General features: G+C 43.0%; 3 protein-coding genes across 3 annotated transcripts in view; 1 reads left to right on the forward strand and 2 right to left on the reverse strand.

Annotated features, from left to right (window-relative positions):
• The window catches only part of ADA (adenosine deaminase), a 201,190-nt gene that overhangs the window by 131,720 nt on the left and 45,147 nt on the right, over nt 1-24,323 (reverse strand). The window lies entirely within an intron of this gene.
• Nucleotides 62-6,832, forward strand: TTPAL (alpha tocopherol transfer protein like). The gene is made up of 5 exons (XM_057432121.1): nt 62-109; nt 951-1,403; nt 2,113-2,306; nt 4,166-4,276; nt 4,994-6,832. Exons 2-5 carry the CDS (start codon nt 965-967, stop codon nt 5,267-5,269), a joined length of 1,020 nt encoding a protein of 339 aa, XP_057288104.1. The 5' UTR covers nt 62-109; nt 951-964; the 3' UTR covers nt 5,270-6,832.
• On the reverse strand, nt 9,173-17,105 carry SERINC3 (serine incorporator 3). The gene is made up of 10 exons (XM_057432115.1): nt 17,060-17,105; nt 16,395-16,556; nt 15,818-16,011; nt 14,920-14,999; nt 14,078-14,215; nt 13,056-13,225; nt 12,230-12,320; nt 11,662-11,839; nt 11,050-11,277; nt 9,173-10,090 (listed from the first exon to the last, which is right to left on the reverse strand). Exons 1-10 carry the CDS (start codon nt 17,096-17,098, stop codon nt 9,952-9,954), a joined length of 1,419 nt encoding a protein of 472 aa, XP_057288098.1. The 5' UTR covers nt 17,099-17,105; the 3' UTR covers nt 9,173-9,951.

Consider the following 24,323-nt stretch of genomic DNA (forward strand, 5'->3'; position numbering starts at 1 on the left):
GGGCCCAGCACCGCCCCCGCCGTACGCAGCCTTGCGTCACTTCCCTGCGGCCGCCGTAGATCCGGGGCGCCGCTGCCTGGGCACGGCGCGGCTGCGCGGGAGCGCTCCGGTACGGCGGGGCCGGGAGGTCCGCGGGAGGGACGGGGGGTGGAGGGAGCGGAGCGGCTGCGAGGGCCTCCGAGCGTGGGGCTCCGCTGCGGCTGTCAGGGGCCGGGGGCTCGGGGCACGGAATCAGCGCGGTTGGAAAGGAGCCCTAAGAATTGTGCCAGTCCTGACGTTCTGTAAGTGTTCATTCATCTCTTTCCATTTGCTACTGGATTTGGGCATTCGCGTCCCAGCTCAGAAATACCGGCAGCAAACGATAACTAGGTTGAGCCTGCCTTAATGCCCACGCGGTGCTGGGGTAAGAGTCTGTCATTTTCGTACCTGCGCATCCAGTCTGTGAGGTCCCAAATTCTGCTCCTCGCGAATGGCTCAAGCGTTCACAGCGGCAGAACACGGTGATCAGTGCACTTATTCGCAGAGGAGTTAATGAAATCTCCTGGCTGGCTGGGGTCAGCTGTGAGGGCTTCTCACAAGAGGCTGTCGTTTGACCAGCTGTGAGAATCCTGCCTATCCGGGATGCTTTAGTTTCCAATTGCACACAGGAAATAAATGTTAAGGCAAATTAAATGCTGTATTTTAATTTTCATTTATTTGGTTAGGTTTCATCTGAAGTAGTTCTCTACTTGCTATTCAGGATAAAGACATTAGAGAAACCTGTGCTTTCTAATCCTAGGAAGAGGATTTAAATGTCTAAACTGTGCTTTTGGCTGTAGTACCGGTTCTTGGAAGGGCCTTCTCTTCAGCCAGGAGAGGGAGGGATACAGGATATAATAAATACGTAAATAATAAATAAGTTCCTTAGTCCGTGAGATTGTTTGTCATTTGTAGCGCTTGGTTCTTGACAGATTCCTGCTACATTATGTCAGGAGACAGCGACTGCACCAGGACGAGTCCATCAGCGGGGTCTCCATCAGACAGCGAGTTCGTGCCAGATCGGCCAAAGTATGTTTGCACGTTGTCTCCTGATCTCATTACCAAAGCCCGGGAAGAGCTCCAGGAGAAACCTGAATGGAGGCTCCGTGATGTGCAGGCGCTCCGAGATATGGTGTGCAAAGACTATCCCTCCCTGGGGACCTGCCTGGACGATGCTTTTTTGCTAAGGTTCCTCAGAGCCAGGAAGTTTGATTACGATCGAGCTCTTCAGCTTCTGGTGAACTACCACACCTGCAGGAGGAGCTGGCCTGAGGTCTTCAATAACTTGAAGCCATCTGCAATAAAGCCTGTCCTCGAGTCAGGCTTTGTCACTGTGCTGCCTCGGCTGGACCCTGAGGGACGGCACATCGTCTGCATCCGCCCAGGTACCGAAATGCATGAATGTCTTTGTTCTCCATCTTCAAGGTGTGTCTGGCCCAAAAATGCGTTCCCTGCTCTGCTGTGAATAGTGGTTATTTAGACAGAGTACAATGGTTCTCTGAAATCTGAAAAGCTAACTTGTGAAGGGACACGTTTGTCATTAGCCACTGTTACGCTGGTTCCTTTTCCTGTGTCAGCAGTAACTGCAGTTGTGTCAAAATGAAAATGCAGGGAGGTGGGTTGATGAAATATTAAGCGATTCAAGAGAAATTAATGTAGTAACTCAAACTGAAATTGCTGGCCTGCTACTAGAACCTTGTAATTCGTGTGACAGTAAGTGGAGAGAGTCTGTGGCTTTGACTCCTGTGTAAACAATCAGTTTTCCATGTACTCTGGCTCCTGCCAGGCTTGCTGTAAATTTGTCTTCATCCGTTCTCCTCTTTTCCATTAACCTGCTTGCTTTCTGAGCTGAAACTGCTTCTAATAAGCTGTGCTAGGTGGACAATGGGGTTCTTAAAACCGTTGCCTTCGCTCCCTGAAGTAAACATGAGTTGCCATTTATCTCTTGGTTGAGAAGGGCTGCTCTGAACTAAGACTGTGCCTGTTAATGGTTAAATATTTAAGAGTCCAGGAAAATGGAAAATCAGGTTTTAGAATGTGTATTGTTAGCTTATATTTACTCTCCAACTTACCATCCATGTCTTGTAACCTCAGACAGATGGACACCCAGTAATTACCCGATTACTGAGAACATTCGTGCCATATACTTAACATTAGAAAAACTCATTCAGTCCGAAGAGACCCAGGTGAATGGAATTGTAATCCTGGCAGACTACAAAGGAGTCAGCTTATCTAAGGCGTCTCATTTTGGTCCTTTTGTAGCCAAAAAGGTGATTGGAATTCTTCAGGTAAGACCTGAACTGGTGGGAAAATGAGGTTGTGCATTGTAAATGACTGCTTCTGTGTCTAGAGTTCTTGACTGTCACCAGCAACTTAAGGAGCTTGGCTTTTACTAGCAGAGTTAAAACATGTCTCTGCCCAATCAGTTTCTAACACCCTTGCCAACTTACCTCACTTGCCCTTTTTTGACTTCTACATCCCTAACACTAAATATGCATTAGAAACGTAAACTTTGAATTGGAACAGGAAAAAGCAGTTCTGCTAGGTTGTGGTAAGGAAAAGGGAGAGCACTTACAGCTAGAGAGAAGACACTGCTTTGCTTAAATGCCAAGGAATGGCTTGTTATTTAAATAGCTCCTGTCAGCGAGATGGAGCTGACCACTGGGCAAGTGCAAGTTCAAGAACGGCTGCAAAGATTCTGGCAGAGAGGACTTTTGAGTGGGTATGATTTGAGGTAGATTTCCATCTGCTTCCTGAAGGAAGAGAGGCTTTTTCAGCCTAAGGGTCAGAGAAAGAGATAGGAATAAAAGGTCTCAAATAGATGTTGGGAAGGAAAATGATGAGAACAAGTTGGAGAATGGGTGTAACACAAGTGGAGTTGTACAAAGTAGGAAGGTGAAAGGAGCGAGGAGTAACCTGGCCAAAGTGGCAAGGAGGTCTGATGATTTTACTTGATGTTCTGCCATACTACCTGGAGGAGTGAGATGAGGAAAACTTCTCTTGAATGGGTTAATTCCCTCATTACTTTGATTCTGGCCTGAGATGGTTACAATCTTTGCTCTATCTGAGGGGGATAAGGAAGGATAAGGGGAATCAGGGAAGGTTATGGAAACTAGTGAGTTTATGAATGCCTATATAAGAACTCCTTTAAATTATGATCCTAATGTGTCATTTAACTGTCTGAGCCTGTATTTAATTTGTACAAATGAAGTAATGGGTGTCCTGCTGTTGTAAGTGGAAGCTGTTCTCTAAACAAAAGCTGAACGTGGTGAAGGACATAAAGGTATAGGTGATATATAAACATGTTGCATCAACCTTGCTGAGCTGCGTATCTTGTGAAGATTAGCTAATTTACTGACTTTCATAAGGAGAAAAACTCTCCTGCAGTGCATGTTGCCTGCTTTTCACTCCAAACACTGACTGCTTGCTTTGTATATGCAGAGCTGGTTACAAGGGAGAAAAACTTCACTGTGGCATGAGAACTTAATTGCTTATCTTGAGTTTTTGCCTCAGAAAAATGTTTCTGCAATTGTATTTGTCCAGCAGAAATTCTGTAACTAAAACTAACTTGTTTTAAACTGCCTTGTGGAAGAGACACTGTGTTCTGTTGGCAGCAGAGCCTGTTTGTCTTTGCAGTTAGCATGACAGAACAGTTGGAATGGCAGAAAAGTAGTGGTACCAGATTTTTTCCTTATGTAGAAAAACATTTTAGAGTACCTTGGGTACTAAATCTTGTAGCTGGACACACTGAATCAGCCTGCTCTGGGTGTGAGTGTAGGCACACTCCTCGGAAGCCAGGGTCATCGCTTCCTAACTGCATCCCCTTATCAGGGTTGGGAATGCAGTAATCACCTAAGTGTCTTTGCCAGGGGAGATGAAAAACAACATCAGAAATCAGGATTTACTGACAGCAATACATTTCTCAATGCAAGGTTTTCTTGTCTCTTGACTTTATGCTCTCAGATCGCATCCTAAAACTATTCTCTATTACAAGGTACATTTCTGTTGCTGTATTGGTTTATGGTGGTACCTCTGAAAGTTTGGGAGCCAGTGGGTTGTGCTGGCAGTCAGTCTCAGGAGGTTTTAAAAACAGGAATATGGCAAATGTCTTATATACTGCATTATAACATTATTCTTTACCCTTCAGGATGGATTCCCCATTCGAATAAAAGCTGTTAACATAATAAATGAACCTCGCATATTCAAAGGCATTTTTGCAATCATCAAGCCTTTTCTGAAGGAAAAGCTAGCAAACCGGGTAAGGATCTTTGTCATTTTAACATTATGTTTGAAAGTTCCTTGCTTGTCCAGTGCAGTAAAACATATTGAAAAACTTCATGGCTAGAAACATGTTGGTGCTGCTTACTTGATGTAACTGGTCTTTTCTGCTTTAATTCCTAAAATATGCCTGTTGGGAAAATTCTTCACAAGAGAGGAGCTTTGAGGAATTTAATATTGGCATAGTATTAATACGGAGCTTTAATACACATGGTATGTATCCAAGACATTAATTTCACCCCTAGGGTTGGATTATTTTGGCAATAACTCTTCGTTTATGAGGCGGTGCCACAGAAAAGCTGTGCTGCACCTGCCGTGCTCTTCTTCCTTATGGAAGCATCCTGCATGGCAAGAATAGTCTCTCGACTGGACTGGATGTAGGATGATGCTTTTTCCCCACAAGCATAAGTATTTCTAATCCCAGGAAGAAAGCTAGTGACAAGCTGAATTTGGAACCCTGGCACGGACTGGCAATTGTTAAGTGTCTTGGGGGGATTTAAGCTGCACTAGACTTGGATTTCAACACTATTATGTCTAACTGCACCTGTCCACTCTTGTATGCTGCCACTTGCTTATGAGGACATCACTTCTAAAACTTGCTTTTTTAACTCAAAATAAGCTTGTTAGTTGTCTGTTTCAGTAATTTGCTGGAAAAAGTTTCATACGCACTATTACAGCTATCTTCTGCTTTCTTCAGTTTTTTCTTCATGGCTGTGATCTGAATTCCCTTCATCAAAATATTCCACCAGTGATCCTTCCTGAAGAGTATGGTGGTACTTCAGGGAAGCTGGACACCTCTGCATGGAATGAGCTGCTGCTGGCCTCTGAAGAGGACTTTCAGCACGATTTCTCAGAGCTGGTTCTCCCGTGTGACAGCTCTCCCCATGACATGCTAGGGAGTGGGGATGCTGATGAAAAGCAATGTGATGATTCTCTGCGAGGCATGAAGCCTCAGCTCTATTACTGTTACTAAAAAACCAGTAAGGGAAGGTTTCCAGCACAGTTAAGATCTGTTCTGATAGGTGATGCTGTGAACTCTGCCTTACCCCTAAACCTGCAGTTTAGTGACAGATCACAAAGGCACTTTACACTGTAGAACCAAAGGAAGCTGAAGAGTGCACAGTGGGGGCAGGGCAAAGTTCAGGGAGGACAAAGGCAAAGAGCACCAGTTCCGTAGAATATTAAGGCTCATCAACCTCCATGTGAATGATGCAAACTGGCCTATTCTATTGATAAAGGAAAAAAAAACCTAATATTACAGGATGGTAAGCTTGACAGCTTCTTGTCCCCTCCCCACACAGGTGAAAAGTGGCAATGATTTACTAGCTGTGACCATCTGTTCCCTTCCCCTTTCGCAAACACCAGTAATCCAAGACAAAAAAACTGCTTTTGAACCCTGCAAAATGTAGTTCTGTCAGTGAAGATTGCTTAAAACCATAAAAGTCTAATTTGACCTGTCCTTTATCACTTGGTTCAGACTGTGAGCTGGTATTTCTGAAATATCTCAATGGATATTTATCTTAAATTAATACAGAGCAAAACTTTCCTACCCAGGAATATCAGCCTGGAGATCATCTCTGAAACTCCCTCACAGTAGGAAAAACTATACCTGGAGGATCAAATAGTACAACATCTATACCAAAGCCTGTTATAAACAGAAGCAGTCTTCATTTTCAGAAAACGGGAAGCTTTTCAGATCAAGTACTATGGCTTTTGATTAGGTTAACAGCTTCAAATAATGAGGTTCAATACCAGATAAGAAACAGCTATGTCACCCACCTTCCCACACTGTCAGTTGTTCTTTTCTTCAGCTGGTTGTGATGAGTTGGGTAAGTAACTCGTACATGGAATTTTAAGGATGCTTTGTAGCAGTTGGTATATGATGTATAGAAGGCAATACTTATGTATGACAGCAAGGTGCTTCTTTAGCTTGTTACCTTGGGCAGGATTTAAGTCTGCAAAACCAAATGCAGACAGGCTGTTTGAAAGCACATTCTTAAATTTCCTGGTACTGTAGCATTTTGTTCACTGTGCTTGTTGGCTCTTCTGTGGACTGTTACAACTTTGTTTTCAACTTTGTTGATCTCTTTTGTCTTTGGTTGTCCCATTCCTGTACGAAGTTAAACTTTAATCATCTCTACAGTATTTACCTGTAGCGTGTATGCCTGCGCCTCTAGGTCTTTGTCTAGAGACAGAACTAAGACTCCGCTCTCAAATCAGGGTAAGATACCTATGTCTAAATAAGCTGTTCCCACTCCTCAAGTTCAGTCTGTTTAATGGTCTTGAATTAGAACTTAACTCTTAGCACACTCTTTGCACACGTTTTTCTGCACTGTAATAGTGTGGATGGAAAACCTCACTAGGGCCAGGAAAGCACAGCTTGTTACGTCAAGGTAAAGTAGTTCAATATCTGGCGAAAAAAGAACATCCCTTCTAACTGGAGACTTACTTTGAGACCACTTTCTCTGGCTGAAATCCTTATTTAGTGCCAAGTGTCATTACAGGTACCAGTTGTTTCTGTAAACAGAAAACTAAAGCATCAGACATTCATTTTTCAAAGTGCCAATCTCTGTTTTGAATGTCTGTCTTCCTCTCAGTCTCCCTGCAGCACAATTGCACTGCCAAAAAGAGACTCCTCTACCACTGTAATGACTTCCTGATCTGGCAGCAGACCTGATTCTGGAACTAGGGACAAGCAAATGCCATACTTTTCATCCAAGCATTGTAAAAGGAGATTGGGTTTTGAAAAGGGGTAGACCATGAAGCTTTTTTTCTGTATGGCGGTCAGAATTTGTGGGATCAGGGAACTCTTAACCTGAAACAGTTCAAGTGACGAGTGGGAAGAGATGAAAAACATCCGATTTTTGCTAGCTTTATAAGCCAATTCTACTCCTCTTTTGACAACTATTACCTTTAGTATGGGGAAAACCAAACAAAACCCAATATCACCGTTCAAAGTAAGGTCAGAGTACTGCTAGCCATTTCCTCATCTCTGACCAGAACACGCTGCATGTTTTGCAGAGATTAATTCAGTTCTTTGTGCCACCCTAGCAAGACAGTAGCACATAGCACCAGGACTTAAGACAGGCAAGTGACTGCCCACATTGTTTAACTGTCAGAACATAGAGAGAGTGGTGTTTAGTGCCTCTTAATTCCAGCCACTATGTACAATTAAGAACAAAAACAGGAAGAACCATTTTCCCTAGAGGTGAAGGCTTGACTGGTATTTGATACACTTTCCTTAATTGTGCTGCAGGGTTTGAAGTGGTGGCATTTTGACTAATAGCTAACCTATAGGAACAGCTACTCTGATCCCCTCATAGAACTACCAGAGAGGGAGGCTGACTATTCAAATTTCATTTTAATGTCCTTCAAAAAGAAAACAACCTAGCTGTGGTCAGCAGAACGCTAAGGAACTTCTACACCCTTTTTCAGTCTTTTATATTCTCTTGCATGCCTTAAATAGTAGGCGAATTAGATCCATCTCTCCCTGCCCTTTTCTCCTCTGCTCACAGAGAAACTAATAATACAGCATATTATTTAAACATAATAGATAAGGCTACATTATAAATGCTGAAAATAGCTGGTCTTGTGCCTCCAGAACTTTTGTTAAAGCCGTCTGCTGAACTGCTGATGTCAGGATGCTTAAACTAGGCCAGGCTTATCTTTATCAAGCATCTAACTGTTACTTCTAATTTGCTCTTTCTTGGCTTTAAAACTCAGATGCTGAGTTGCAGTCTCATTGAGCTCTATCACTAACCCATTTTTAGGTTCCTAACCAGTGCTTTGCTTGTCTTGCAGAAAGCACAGCTCTGTCTTACATGCGCCTGACTACTGAGCTGAGAATGTTCTTTGAGCTTGAGCACTTACTAGCGAAGAAATCAGTTTGTTCCCAAAATGACTCATATCAGCATTTGGAAAATAAAACAATTTAAGAGAATAGATAGGAGAAGCTTACAGGCTGGGGGACTTTGGTTTCTTTTTGTTTACAGCACTAAACCAGATCCGTTCTTTTTCCCACTTGAACTAACTTTGTTCCCAGAGGTTATATGCCTTGCGCAGTCCATAAGCCATGCCTGCCAAATCCAACACATAAGGTAAGATACTTGAACTGCACTGGGCAGCCATGGCTTTTGGCATTGAGTAGGACAAAAGGTAGCTGCGTTCTGTACATAAAAGTACTTGAATTTATACTCTTGCAAATGGGTGTTACAAACCCTGAGGTGCAGGAACTTGGTGAAGTATTGTTTTTGTTAAATCTCATTTTGGCATGAGTTAATCATAGTGTTATTCAAACTAATACTTTTGCCTTCTGTTGTATGTAGGCCTAGAGGTGTTGGGTGGTTTAAGTGTACATCTTATTTTGACAAAATTTATTTTTATATTGCATTTTATAAAATGGAGTGGTCAAACCCATGTACTTTTCTGATGCATGACTGGGTGATTAAACACGTTGTTAACAGCTGCTAATTTGATATTTTAAATGTGTTTGTCTTGTGTCATGTTGGGGTATTTTATCATAGAAGCCAATAGCAACAAATACTTGGTTCCACGCTAAACACACAGTTGCAATCAACTGTAATTGCTACGGTTTTATACAGAAAGGTGTTCCTTTCTACTGCAGAACTAAATTTAACTTGTAAACTATACCTGAGCAAAGTCTAAGTGACAGGATTTGACATTGAGAATCACATGGAAGATACTATTTGTTTCAAAAGAAATAAATTATGACTTACTATTTGCTGCATGGTGAAAACATCCAGTCACATTGAAGTGGCTACTGCAGCAGCTATTAGCATTTTAATCACTGTATATAGTATTTTGCATTGGAGATAACTGCTGCTTCGTAATGCTGCTCAACAGAGCTGGGACAGTATCAGTAGTTAGTCCACTTTATTCAAAGAAGTTTACAGTGCAAATGCTGTAGTGCCCATAATAATCATTTCACATACATTATTTTTATAAGCATATTAGACAAATAAAATCAATTTGAAGCTCTATTTTTCCACCATAATCAAAGTTGTTTAAACTAGTCATACACTTACCACTCAATATTTGGCAAAGATACTGAAAAAGAACTTACCATAGAAGTTGCCTCTTACAAAAGGCAAGTTTGGTCTTAAAAGAAATTAGAGTTAACATTTTTTTAACCTCAAAGTTCTGTTCTTTTGGTGAGGAATAAGGGGTTGTTTTTGCCACAACACAGGAAGGCAAGTATAATTTCAGTCAACTTTTACAGTGGAATGTAGAAATCAAGCAGCATAGCTTACACTTCCAGGAACTGAAGCGCTGGTGTATTAGTGCATTATGCTGAGTATAATTGTTCTTTAAAATATATTACTTTGTATTTTACCTAAATGTTACTTCAATAGAAAGGTTGTGGCTATTGGACAGAACAGATACTTTTTATGCTTTGACAGGAGAGCTATAGTGAATTTTAAAAAAGCTGTAATAAGATAACCATGACTGAAGGTTAAAATAGATAACTGATACTAATTTTGATCCTGCATCAAGCATTAGGCAATATGTAACTTTCTATCCACCTGCATATTAATACCAACATAAGCAACAGTAACGTAGACCATATAACTAAAGCAGTACATGAACATTTTGGCCTTCAGCATAAAAATCCCCACTTTAATAAGCTTCAACCATTTAACTGAAGTCCCTATTAGTGAGGACAAGAGGAGCCACTAGAGTCCAGAGATAGAGGACGAGACAAACCCAGCTGGAGGTTATCTTCATCCACACGGCTGGCCACTTACTTGTCATTGTTTTAAAATCTGCATCGGGGCTAAAAAGTAAAGTCAATTAATAGATAGATAAGGCACCTGCCATTATTCCTTACTACCTCTCATAAGAATCTGAAGTTAGGACAGTCAGTCAAGACACTCCAATGCAAGAACCTTTGTGGGAGAGTGGTGAGACAACTAAACCAGCAATTTCTTTCTTCCTTCCTTCCTAGGCCTGTTGTTCTTGGTACCCAGTTTTCAAAATTAACCTGCTTGTGTATATTGATGTGCTACTCTTAAAAGAAATTGATACTGGCATGGGTTGCCCAGAGAAGCTGTGGCTGCCCAATCCCTGGCAGTATTCAAGGCCACACTGGGCAAGGCTTGGAACAACCTGGGCTAGTGGAAGGTGTCCCCTGGGGGTAGCTGGGAGGTGGAACTGAGTGAGCTTTAATGTCCCTTCCAACCCAAACCAGTCTGTGATTCTACGAAATATGGGAGAGCTATGCAACAGACTCCTGGTGGTTGCAAGTGCATTTGTTAATTTGAGTAATAAGACAGTCCTGGGGAAAGTAGTTTGAAGCTGCAGCAGCAGCTTAAAATTGGATGTTGGTGCAGTTGGGTATGTCCAAGTGCTCCAAACAAATGTAGGAAACCGTATCTCTAAGTAGCACGTATGGCTGTCCCTGCACATCTTTCCCAGAGTGATGAGCCAGTAACATTACACTGGACTCTGATAAGCTTCCTGGAAGGCTACTTTAAACCAATGTCACAAGTCTCTTTTCTGCTGCTTGCCTATCTGAAGGACAGTAACCACACTTTCTGCCCTTGCAGCTGTGAAACAGTCCACTAGGTCCGCAGCTGCTGATTTTGCCTTTTTATATCTTAAATCAGCAACAAAACAATTGAGAAGACACAAGTCCGATGCAGACAGCACTTTAACCTGCTTGGTGGGAGTCTCCTATCCAACTAGAAACAGTGCCTGGTACATTCAGCCCATTGCTTTCTGTCTTGCTCTTACCTGTACCAGTTGGTGAGTGTCATCATAATGTAAAGAGAGGCAAGAAACAGCATCAGGTGGAAGAAGCTGTAGCTGTACTGAACACCATCCTTCTCATTATCCATGACACGGCGCACTTCTCCTTCCTCTGCAGCCCCGCTGCCTGTTCCCACAGTCTCCTCCAGAATGGCACTGTCACTCCCAGACAGTGTCAGCTTGTTCACCTGGCTGTTACTGGAGGTACGAATGCTGCAATGTACCCAAAGGCAGACATGGTTAAAAACTCCTTTTCCAGTTGGCATGTTTGCTAATAAAACAAGCAACAGATCACAATGAGTGTCTGGGACAAGCAAATTAACGTTTTTTAAATCCATCTGCAAACACAGGAAGCTCCTCAAAGAGACCTGTTTTCATCCAAGCTTTTGTTAACCTAATTAAACAGTGTTCCTAGTCCAGGTCTTGTAGCACATCCACAGAACAGAACACAGCTTTAGCAGCCGTATTTGGGCTCAAGCCTGAGACAGCAGCTGGATATGAATAAACACAGGTACATTTTTCACTAGACCCTGATTCAAACTGAAAAAGTCAGACAAATCCCAATGGCTTATCATTTGATAGCAGTGCAGAACCCACCTGGAATATAAGAGGCAAAGGACAAAGATAATCAATCCAACAATGCTCTGGGCATCCCACCACTGTAGGGACTTGGGCGGAGCTGGAGTAGCAGGTACAACAGTAGTATTTGCTGGACCAATGGTGGGTGTAGCTATCTGGGTAATGATGTTCAGCAAACTTGGGTTACAGCTTCGTTCTGAAAAGGTTTTCAAGGCAGATTAGAGAGAGATGAGCTCTGCCAGCATTTAGCTGAGAAAAGATGACAGGTAAGCCTGCATTTTGTCATTCGCTTTAGCTGCTGATCTCTTTAATTCCGCAGAGGCAGCAATGGCATGGAATATTTTTCCTTCCTGTGAGCTAGGCAAGGGTGTAATAAATAAAATGAGAATGCCCTGACACTGGTTTTGTTACCATCACATGCCCCAGTTTAGTTCTGGAAAGAGGCAATCTGATGCTTTACTTCCTCACTAGATGTTATCCAGACAGATCAGCAATCCCCACACAGTGATCTGAACTAACTATGAGCCACTTCAACAGCTTCTGCTTTCACACTAAAGCGTGTTATTCAGCTCAGTCCGTTGCTTACCAGGCTCATTGGACATGGCTGACCAAGTGAGATACATGGTGTAGAGTGTGATAACAGAGGACTGGAGGAGGCCAGAGTGAGGCTGATGTTCCTGTTCAAAGACAAAATAGCAAGCCAAGGTCAAAAGGGCAAGTTTTACCTATAGTTGAACAGTTTTACCCTACTGCCAACAGTTACTAGCATGAGAACCTTTATTTTTTAGATATGCACTGGGCTTTGTTTCATGTTCAAAAGATTGGGGGAAAAAAAACCAATACCTTACAAGTAATACAATTTATGCAGTGAGCAACCCAACCATGGAAGGAATAGCAAACCAAACCCAGTTCTGTGCCCAAGCCTCAGTTACGGCTTCTCACTGACTTAATCCCAACTTGCCCCATAGTTTTGTAGATAGGAATCTAGCACGTGTTTTGTTTAAGCACTGCCAGTTCAGAATCAAGTATCATGCAAACTTCCTCTCATTAATCACACCTACCCATAATTTCAAAGCCACAATATTTAGCCAATAAATTCCCAATTTGTTTTGCTTTTCCCTAACAGGTTTCTCTGTTCTGCCAGAACCTTCACCACTAAAACCATGCTAGCAGTCCCCCACATGGAAACGAAGCTCAAAACAATGTTAGCCCAAACAGCCTATCTTCAGGAAACACATCACTTCATAATGCCTTGGTCTTGGAGCTACATTTTTTTTCCCCAAATGTTCCTAGCTAGCATAGCTATGATGATAACCAAATTTTAAAGTTCTTAAATCTGACTGAATTGGTATTACATCCTTCTTGCTTCCCTGCCTTCTATGTCAGAAGAAAGTAACAGAGAAAAATAATACCTGTACTTTTGGAAGGACAGAAACAATGGAGACAGCTATGCACAGGATCATATTAATGCTTATGAAGAACTTGTTCTCAGTGCAGCCATCTGGCTTTGTGTAGAAAATATAGAAGAGAACAATAAAAACCAGAGACAAGGCGTAGAACAAGCTTGTACAGGACAGCAGAGCTGGAAGGGGAAAAAAAAAAAAACAACTGTTACAATACCCACATAATTTAACAGTACATCTAAGGTGATTTAATGACCAGCTGCCACTGTAATGAGACAGTCCCTACTCCTCATGTGGAAGTCTGGTTCAAAAAACTATACTAGCAGAATGCATTTTTGTTGGGTACTGCTAGATTTCTGTGTTGGCTCACGAAGCAGTGCAGCTCAGAGGAAAGCCAACACTGCCACCAGGAGAATAAGACCTGCCTTTCAGTGGCAGTTTAATTGGTTTAACTGATGTCAAGCCATGGTGTCAAATAAGAGTGCTTTTTACACACTTCTCACAGTCTATTTAGAAGCCCTGAATTCCCTGCTTTATGCTAGAGGTTACCCATTTTCATTTCTATTCTGCTATTTCTTTACAAGAAGCTACAAAATACTGTCGCTATGAGCAAAGAGTAACAACAATCAGTACTTTCAGTCATTTAGCAGTCAGCTTGGGAGTGTGCACTGAGGCACGCTCTGTCTTGTACTGCAGCCAGTCATGGATATAACTGGGCTCCTGAGGACCTTAGGAGGGGAGGTAGCAAAGCAAAATTAGAGTTGAAGAGATCCAGGCTACCAGCTCTGCACTCACATTGCAAACTAGGCAAGTGTTGTTTGACTGTTGGATCTGCTAATCACAAGCCTAAAACATTTTGCATCTTATTTAATGAGAAAAAGGCAGTGCTGCAGCTATTCATTCCAAATGTTTAGAAGAGTGATTCAAGAAGACTGCAAAGTGTAATGCTAGGTATGTCTGCAAACTAGTAAGCGATACTCTGCAGAATAGTGGCCAGCAGAAACAAGTCTTTTACAGGTTAAGAGTCCTACCTGCATACCAACATTTAGGATTTCCCTCATCCATTCTTGCAACCCAGCTCTCATTCCAGGAGTGAGCAAAGTCCACGAGAAGCACCAACTGGATAAGAATGAAGGCAGCGGCTCCACAGATACCAATAACAAACCAAGCTAGTAAAGGGAACATGAAAAACAGGGTTAGCTTTCATCACTTGCATGCTACCCCAATTAAAAAATATAATAAAATTTAAAAAGCTCCTAATTATATTGCAGACAAATACAGAAAAAATCTGAAACTATGTTTAGAAATGCAGATGCTGTTAATCACTCTGGCCTCCATGCTGCCACAGCACATAAGGAGTCCCAGCTATTCAAGAATGCAGCCTGTGCTTGTCAGGCTGAGCATGGGGATGTTCAGCCCAACATGTTTTCAGAATGAACACAAGATCTACACAAGACATCTTTGTGTATATAGTGCCATCATGCTGCATTTCTCTGTGGGTCAACAACCCCTTCAGGTTCCTGTGATGTGGCCAGACAGTAAAAGTTTCTTGCACAGATATTTCAAAGACTCTAGGGAAGTATTTAGCACTGCTCAGTGTTCTGAGCTGCCTTTAATCTAACTAACACCAGAAGGCTCAGCCCAGTAGTGATTGTGTCATGGATTAAATTGTCAATACCCAACACCTATGCACTTGAAAACAGATTCCTTATAGCCATAACTTCAGTTGGTCACCGTAATACTGGATGAACCAAGAAGTAGGTCACAATGTGTCTTCTCCAAGGTAACTTTAATTATTGCAAGTATAAATTGTAAGTCGGTGAAACAGTTTGAGTTTATTAAACAGAATTCTGTGAAGATGTATTAACTGTACCTCTTGTGAATGGCCCTTCAGGAATGTAAAATGCTCCAACCATGATAGCCACAATGGCAGCTATTTTGAAGAACCAGAACCTTTAAAAGAAGATACAAACTGAAAATACTGGTCTTGCTCTGCATACAATAGTAGTGTTTTGCATGATCTGCAAGCAGCTTGCTGTACATAGGTGGGCGTCTAACAGAAACGTAGAGAAAAAAAGTTGTGTTCAGTGGGATTACAGATAAAGTTGTTCACCAGTCGGGGGAGAGGGTGAAGCAACTGTCAATACATTGGAGACACAGACTGACAGACACCTCAGAGTTCAGCACAGGCAAATACAGAGACAAACACCTAAATACAAACACCTGCACAGGAAAGCCCCGTGCAACAGGACAGGCTGGGAAATGACTGGCTGGAAAGCTTTGCTGAAAGAGGTTCCCCTGCCCCAGCAAACACTGAGTTATCAGCTCACCCTCACAAGCAGGAAGGCTAACTCTGCACTGTTCTGCTTGGAGAAGGGAAAAGGGAGATCTAAGAGAGAAGATCATGAGGAGAAAGAAGGGCCATCCAATCAGAATCCAGTTTCTGGTAGCCTGCTGAGTTGCACTGACCCAATGAGCACTAGATTCAGCACAAAGATGGCAACAGAAACTAGCTGAAATCCAACATCTCTGTGTAAATACAGAGGAGTGTCCAGAGCATCTCGCTTTTGGTGATCCAACTTTAGAGGATTATCAGTACATTGATTATGTTATATAAATAGGAAGCTTTTTAAGGAGACTAGAGTGTTACTCTCTATTCAGCTCAAAAGAAACAAGGCTGTCAATGTACACATAAACATTTGACTCTGTGTTCAGCAACAAAACTTGAGAGAAGAAACAAGCCAGACCAAGCGACTGGCTCACACACATACCCATTGTGTATCGAGGCTCTTGGATCATTACTTGTTTTCACTTCTATCATGAGCAGAGAGAGGAGAAAGAAGAACACTGCCATGGCAAAGCTGATTCGATAGACAGCTCTGTAGCCAACAAACACATCACAGCTGACAAAGCCATCCAGGTGCGGTATGTGCGTGTGAAGTCCCTCATCACAAAATCCAGGTATCTGAGCAAAGACACATTCAGTTGTGAATTTACATCTGCATTTGCAATTACATCCTTTAAGCACTCTAAGAGCTAAGTCTTTCAGTCAGCTGTCTTCTGGGAGACTTGATAACAAGAGACCTTGTGCTCAGCTGGCCTGCACAGACCCTGTTATTGTGTTTCTTTCCCCATATCACCACTAAAAGCATCCAGGAAGATTAAGAAACCAAAGCACCAGGCCCCTGATAAATGACTGTCAATCTCCAAATCTGGTCATATTTCAGAGACCAGGCATGTTCTTAAAAATGTACATTCACCAAATTTACTACTTCAGGCAGAAGCCATTCAGTACACAGTCTCTTATCTCAAGAGATAAGGCACATTTGGGTGTTTTCCCCTCCATACCTTTTTCAGCTGCTCTTCCATTCCTGGTGCCAGCATAATGCAGGCAAGAGTAGTGCTCAGGAGCAAGAGAAAGGCATAGATAAGCCGCGTCACTGTTGAATTCTTGCTGTTGGGGCAACATCTGCACAGCAAACACGAGGCACCGCTGCACAGGCAGGGAATCTGCAGGGCACAGACAGGCACAGTGAGGGCGCTCCCCCCGCACGGGCCGTTCCACGGCACGGAGGCAGGAAAACACCCCAACTCCACGTAGAAACACCACTCCCTGCGCACATAAACCGTTTAATCCACGTTTCTGACTGACGTTCGGCCTGAGAACACCCATGAACTGATCACCCGCGCTCGGTTCCCCACCCGCCGCCTGGCTGCAAGGGGCGGTAGCGTCCCGCGGCACCCACACGGCCTCGCAAGGGCAAGCCCCGGCCGCCCGCCTCCCGGTCAAGCGGGCCCCGCGCCCCTAGGGCAGGAGCGGGACAAACAGAGCCTCCGCCGCTCCGCTCCCAGGGGCCCCCGGCGCCGGCGGGACGAGCCTCTACCCACAGCCCGCGGGCGGGTAGAGAGACCCCGGTCTCGAGCCGGCCCCCCTGCGGGGGCTCCGGGCAGCTCCCGGGAAGGCGGGGGATGCGCCAGGAAAGCGATGCGGCAGCCCCCGCTGCCCTACTCACCCAGCTGGCCAGCGAGCACACCCCGAGCACGGCACCCATGGTAGAGGTTGCGTTGGAGCTGTATGAGTTGCACCTGAGTCACCGCAGAAGCACTGGGATTCCTGAGGAAGCGGATGGGCGGCCTCCTGCTACCCTGGTGCTGCCCTGTATGGATCACAAAGGGTCTGTTTGACTGTGGTCATCTGTAACTCATTCCTACCCTTGTCCCATCGGGATAGGGACACGTCACGTTGCTACCTCTTTTTTTTTTTTCTGGATGTTTTGCTGAGCACTAAGGCATGGATAAGCCATGTCACTGTCGTCCATGAGTTTTAGCCTGTAAAGTGTTGTAACGGGACTGTGGGTGGAAGTGGGAAGGCTCATGAGCCTTTCAGAGGTGGGGTTTCTCAAGGAGACACTTCTGCCTCAGTTCACACCAGGCTATGCATATTTTGGAGGTGCACGGCTGTAAAAGACAGAGATGTACTCCTTTAAGAAGGAAGAGGAGGTAGAGGATTGAGCCATGTGAAAAGAGACATTGTTCTCCTGCTGCCCAGAGTGTGGGGGCCTCTCTGGTTTTGGATTACCGACATAATGCACGACTTGCAGTTTGGAGGGAGACAGCTGAGTGACTGCACTCCTCCTTGCTAAAGCCTGGGAGCAAATGGAATAGCTGAGATGGAGCTGTGAGGAAATGACAACAGTGAGAAGGTGACAAAAGCTTACACATAAGTTTAGAAAAGCACTCTGGAGCTATTTAATTGGCATTAGAGTTGCAAAGTATCACAGGGCAGAGTCAGAACTGGCTGGTTTGGGTTACAGGATATATTGCGGCTGTTAGCAATCCCAGCTATTGCATGTCACTTACCACTGCGTCAGAGCCTTCTTTCCTTCACACAGTCCCTTTCCAAGAAACTTGCTTCCATCACAGAAAGGGACAAATAATCAGGATGACAGATAATAATCATGACAAGTAATCAGAATGCCTTTACTGCCATCTAAAATTGCCAAGAAATGACAAAAAGTGTTCAGTAAACTAGCCACTTATTACCCACAGCAGCTTTAACATTCAGAATGTATGATCATAATGTTAACATTATCATCCCTCTTGTAATCAGCCTCATTCATGAGGACATACAGACTTCTTTTGGAAAAAGATCACACCATAAATTATTGAAACTGTTCCTTCAGATAATATATGAGCCTTTATTATTAACATATTTATATTACTCTCTTGGCTGCATCAGCTGGATCTGTAAGAAGGCTTTGTCACATCCCTGCTGTTTGTTCACATGAATATGTGCAGAATAAAGGCAGGATCCAAAAGTCTGTGCTCCCTTCCCGGTAATCCTGGGTAAATAACTTCATAGGTGTATTAATAATAGGGTGATGAAACTCAGCTAAATCCCGAGTCTGTTTTCTTCACAGGAAACTTATGAGACTAACAGTTTTGTTAAGTACTGTGGGATCCTCCACTGGATTATGCAGAGAAAGACAAAGGGTACAGATAAAAAGCTTTTTCCTTCCACTGTCCACGTAACAAGAGATTTCCAAGGGCTCATTTTAACCCCCCTCTGATTCTGCCTAACATCACCTCAAACCACACGTATTTAACAGGAGATAAGGATGAAGTCAGCCTAGTGACTGTCAGCTATGGGAATGAGACAGGATATGGCAGGAGGTTATCCTAGTTTGTACAAAAATACCCTGCTCTGGTATGTGACTCACTTCTGACAGTAGAATGAAATGGTGCATCCCGTATGTGTCTATATGTTACATTGCATTCATATCTATATGCTACTTGACATGCCTAGAATAAACCCTTGAAATTCGCTAATAGTTAAAGGAAATGTGTCAGATACAGTCATTTGAAAGTCGTTCTCTGCAGTCCTTTGTGCAACTGAGCTCATATGAAAATGTCACTCAAGCTTGTGCGTTAGTGCTATTCTTGTTAATCTCAAGGGTCTCCCGTTCATAATAATGAAAATGCAGAACTTTTCCTAATGTTCCCCAGAGTATTTGAGGGTCCCTGCTCTGCATGGGCTGTATTTTTTAGATAACAGATCCCACACATTATGATTGAAAAATCCTTTGACCACCCAGAATCTTTCAGGCAAGTGAAGGGAACTGCAAATTGGAATGACTGCGTCAAACCACCTGTAAAAATTAAATCATACACAGTCTGTGTTTCTCCAGTAGAGGTGCCTTGACCCATCTACAGGTCTAAACATCTTACTGTGCTCTGGCCTGCATAAACATCCACATTTTGAGGTATCTGCATCAGTTTTCTAATATAATCCTCCTAATTATTGGACTTCTTAAAAGTGTTTGGCTTTAAACAGTATTTATAACTGTGCTTCGATTGGATCTCCAAAGCATAAAGAATTACAAAGTCTTCTTTAGGGACAACTGCTTCTCCAGCTGTATAGTTCAGGATTTGGGCTGAGTTCTATTCTATCATCTCTGTTTTAAACTGTGCTTAGCCATCAAAGTCCTTCTTCCATGAGGCAGTTATCAAATAATGGGCAAAATACTTCTACAGCTGAAACCACCAGTGGGTTTAATTGTCTTTAAGTGGTCAGTGTTAATAGCTTCAACAAAAGCATGTTCCAGCAGGGTAGGAAGTCCTCCCAAATATAAATACTGTCAAGTTTATGGAGCTCCCAGATGACTTTTGCTGGGGTCTAATCTAATCATGTACTGTAGATACAGGGCCTCACTCACCACTAACATGCAAAGGCTATCATGTGCTGCCTGGTGTGATTCCCCAGGGAAGTGCACGGGACTGCTGCCAGCAGTGTGGCTCTTCTCCCACTGGCTTTACACTCACCAGCCCCTGCAATCTGACATCAAGAAAAACCAACTTCATCCACACTCTCGAGTCTTCCAACATGAAAGCTACTTTTCTCTGCAGTCCTTTGCTCACGATTTTATAATTCTCCTCTTCCCTTGACTGTGTGCTCTGTGACTGCATTAGCACCTGCCTCTGCACTTCTTAGACTATTTTCCTACCATGTCATGGATACATGAGTCATCTTATTTGCAGTGTGCTGAGCTGAGTGAGAGTCATAGTAAGTTGTGCGCTTCAAGGCCATTAGTAACGCTGCTAAAACTTGCATAATATATTCTCCAGTGTCTAAATCCCTGAGAGATTGAGTAACTGTTTTCTTTTTCACCCCAAGTGACTATGGAACTGGATGATTCACTGCTGTTATGACAGAGAAATTGCAATCTTTGTGTCTTTCCAGTTTTGTTTGGCCAGAAATTTATTTTATAGGACACCTTTGTCCAATCTCTTCTAAGTCCTTAAAATGACACCGCAGACCTTTTTTGCTGACTTCAGTTCACTTCAGATCATGTGCTCTGGCCTGGCAACTGTGTTAGTTTGGGTTATTGGTAAATGAGGTGGAGATGAATATTCACCTTTATCCAATACTCTGGAATGAAAAGTGTTTAAATAACATTAAATAAAAGCTTATATATATAAAAACCCCAACCAAACAAATCCTCTAACCAAACACAAACAGAGATATGCTGGAGGGAATATTTTGTACAAAAGATCTGCAGTGACATCTGTGAATGAACCATGAAAGGGACTAGTAACAGATGGCTGATAAAAAGGAGGAGGGAGTAAAAGGTGTCCTTTTGTGAGAGGTGAACATGGTATCCCTGCAAACAGCATGAGGTGCTCAGACAGAACCCTTTGCGGGGCAGGATCTGACCCAGAGGGGCTGGCACTGTTGCAGTAGCCTTAGCCCTGCACCAACTGAGCTGGTAGTAATCATCCCAGAAGGAGCCCTGCAGCCAGAGGCGTTGCTGGAGCTTGGCACCTTCCCCATCCAGCCCCGTAGGCGGGAGAGTGTTAGCGCAGAGCCAGGCATCAGCCTCTGCTTTGCCTGGGAATGCTGATCTAGCCCTGGGTTTGATGCTAGAGCACTTCAGGCTGTTCAGGGCATTGAGGTTCCTCCTGCTTTTAAGTAGCCACTTCAAGATTGGGTAGCCACAAAGCAAGCCAGTCTTCTACTTGGGCGTCATCTAAGCACGCTTACAGATGTTGCCGAGTTTATTGTGTCAAATGTTTTTTCCTTGTCTGATATATTTATTTTTTAATTATTAGGCCAGGATTTATTTCCCCTGTGTCTGTGACCCCATCTCTCCCACGAGAGCCTGCACTACAATCCAGCTGGCCAGCCTTCTTGCATCAGCGATCACTGCAGCAGAACAGCTTCTAGTGAAACAATAGTAGGAGGAAAAGTCAGGAATTTCCGGATTTAATCCTGCCTCGAGTAGTGTGTGGCTTTAGGTGAGCCACAGGACTATGTGAGTCAATTTGTAATGTGAGAAACCAAGTGTATCCCGGAGCCATGGCAGGCTCCATTTGTTCTTCTTTCCTCACAGCTCAAAATCAGACGAGTGCCTGACCCAATTTTTTCACATACTAAAAAGAGCCATCCAGGATCATACTCTCCATAGTCATTTCTTTTAGCTGGAGATTTCTCTGCCCCTCTTTTCCTATTGTTCCCCACCCTGGTTCCATTGCTTTCCAGGAAGTTCTGAAGCTAGGGAAATTGTTTTTACTCATAAATCTTTTAAGTCATGTAATTCCTCCCAGCGTACCAGCTGACATTTTAGATGTTGCATTTTTGCGCTCATGCCAGGAAGCATTTAGCATGTTACAGTTGCTTATGTTGTTGTATTTTTTTAAGAAGGGAAAACAGTTCTTTTCCCCTGTGTCTCCAGCAGACCGACTGTTTGACTGTTTCTCCTTGTGGAAGGAGTTCACATGATCATATACATGCATCAGATAAATCTTCCCACGTTTGATATTTGCTAAGTTGAATGATTGTTATTCCAAAGCCAATAGCTGGAATGGTTCTATGATTTAACAGCTCCAGAGCAATTTTTTCTTCTGTTCTCAAGCTTTAAAGAAATGAAGTCTAAAAATGAAATCCTTCAACTTCGAAAGACTCATTAACCAAACACTCTCAACCACGTTATCATCACAAATATTTCTCCCTGTTTGTTTAAAGCTGTCCAAGAGTTCCAGAAATACTTCTAAGATAACAAAATGGGCATCAAGTTTGGAAAGGAACTCTGTATTTAGAAATCCTGAACTACTACTGGGGGGGTGGCTGTGCTGTTAACTCCTCTGGTTGCTCTGAACCTCCACTGCGTTGGAGAGTGAGTCATGGCACTCTTCATAGAAATGTTTTTCTCATCTTAGATGAGTTGGGGAAAAAAAAGTACCCTGGGGGAGTCTAATAACACAATACTATCTGTAGTCACATCATTGAGTTCAATAGGATTGCTGCTTGAGAGTCTAAATCTCACTGCCCTAGGCAGTGTAGGGCAGGAGCTGACAAGGCTCAGTATTCACCCTGTCCGTGTGCATTGGAGACAGAAACAGTCATAAGCTTAACTTTGGAAGGGAAGGAACAGGAAGAACTGAGAGCTGAGTGTTGGTTTATCAGCAGATTTTATAAACTGGCTTCCTGCTGCCAAACACACTCAAGCACTGAGCCTGTACTATGAATTCACACAGGGTTTTAAAAGTATGCTGAGGGTGTCATGATACTACAAAATTGAATGTTCATGGGAAGCCAAAGCAGGGCATCTTGCTAAGGTTGACCTCCACAATGTTTCACTGGCAGAAGCAGAGTGATTTCCCCCAGTAAAAGTAATAGTTCAGTGCTGCATTTGTTGTCTTTGTAAGATAATGGCAGAAGGTTGGTTGTTTTTTTTCAGGCTCTAAAGAATGGCTTAACGATTTTTAATTAGTATATTAGTATAACTGTATTTGTTGCTGTGTTTTTAGGGGCCTTTGCAGAACCCAGTGCCTTGACATCATTACAGTTTTCAACCAACTTCATGCAAGAGCCATCAAAGCCAAGCATGCACTGGTGCCCATACGCATGTCAGAAAATTGCACTTCACTAGCAGTGGTTTCTGGACAGAGAAATAGTCCTTGCAAGAACGCAGAGACTTTGGTGAGATACAGCAGTGTAAACAAGGTTTATACTCTTTTCCTTCCCTACTTGGATGGGTGTCATCTCACTGCCTTGAAGCTGGCTATAAGGTAAGTATCTAATCCAAGCTTTCCCTCTAGCCAGTGAAGATGACAGATGGGATGAATTTGTTCTCTGATACCTGATCTACCACCACTCCTTTAATCCTGTCTCTATTTACTGTCACAGCAACTTTGATGTCTTATTTTTAGATAAGGTTCTGTGCTTTTAGAATTAAAGTCCCATTGTAGCCAGATACTAATTTCAGTGAAAAAAATAATGTGCAAAACCTGACACATGCTGGTCAATGAGGAATATGCTGAACACCGGTTATCTTGACTCTGTCTGTAGGGGTTAAAATTTAGTTAGCATTATGTGGTTAGGCACCAGCTGGTGTTAAGATGTTGCTTAACTGAAGAGCCATTATTTACAGTTAATAAAGTGGATACCGTGACACATTCCTTATGGCGTAGATGTGCTATCATATCTTGGCAACGGTAGCAGGAGGAATTATTCTGCCTGGCTTGCAGTCTTGTCTTCATTGTAAAAGGAAAAATAATGAGGGTGTAATTACCCAGCTTGGAACTAAATGAACTCAACCGAAAATGCTGAATGTTTAAAGATGACTTCTAACAGCTTCCCAAACTTCGCTTGTTTGGATGGCATCACTGATGGTGCCATTGTCAGCTCCTGGCTCTCTCTGGGCTGGATCCATAGCCAGCAGGCACAGCTCAATTGTTTGGTCTGTGTGGTGTCCCAGTTTGAAGTACTGGTGAGCCTTGCCAAAATAACCTGTTCACATGAGGAAGTCGGCATGCAGCAAATTAGGATGAAATTCATAGCATAAAAGCCCCCTGTATTAATTCTTGGGCTAAACAACCCCCTCCTGTAGGGGTTTACTCCATATCAGTAATGACTTTGTAGGTAAGATCACACATTCCTCCCTCCAACATTTCAATATCAAATCTATGAGGTTTCTCTAATTTTGCAACTTAAATTTATCCAATAAACCAGTAGATTCATCAAGTTGTCTTTTTTTATGCTTTGTGCAAATACATATGGGAAAAGGGGAGTCTGTCATTTCATTAATTCTAGTTCTTAGTTTCACACAATTCCTTGTTAGCCAACAATGCAATACCTAGCAGACTTACTCCTCAAATTGGTTTAGATACTGAAAAGCTGGTGACCTTCTGCCTTCAGCACAGAAGTGGCGTGTCTGGTGGAGAGATGAGGATGAACTTCCCATAGCAATGAAGAGGCAAAAGGAATGCTTCTAGGTG

This window comes from Pezoporus wallicus, unplaced genomic scaffold, assembly GCF_028554395.1.
Source record: "Pezoporus wallicus isolate ANWC-B61680 ecotype Strahan unplaced genomic scaffold, APGP_CSIRO_Pwel_v1 contig_10810, whole genome shotgun sequence".
Lineage (NCBI taxonomy): Eukaryota > Metazoa > Chordata > Aves > Psittaciformes > Psittacidae > Pezoporus > Pezoporus wallicus.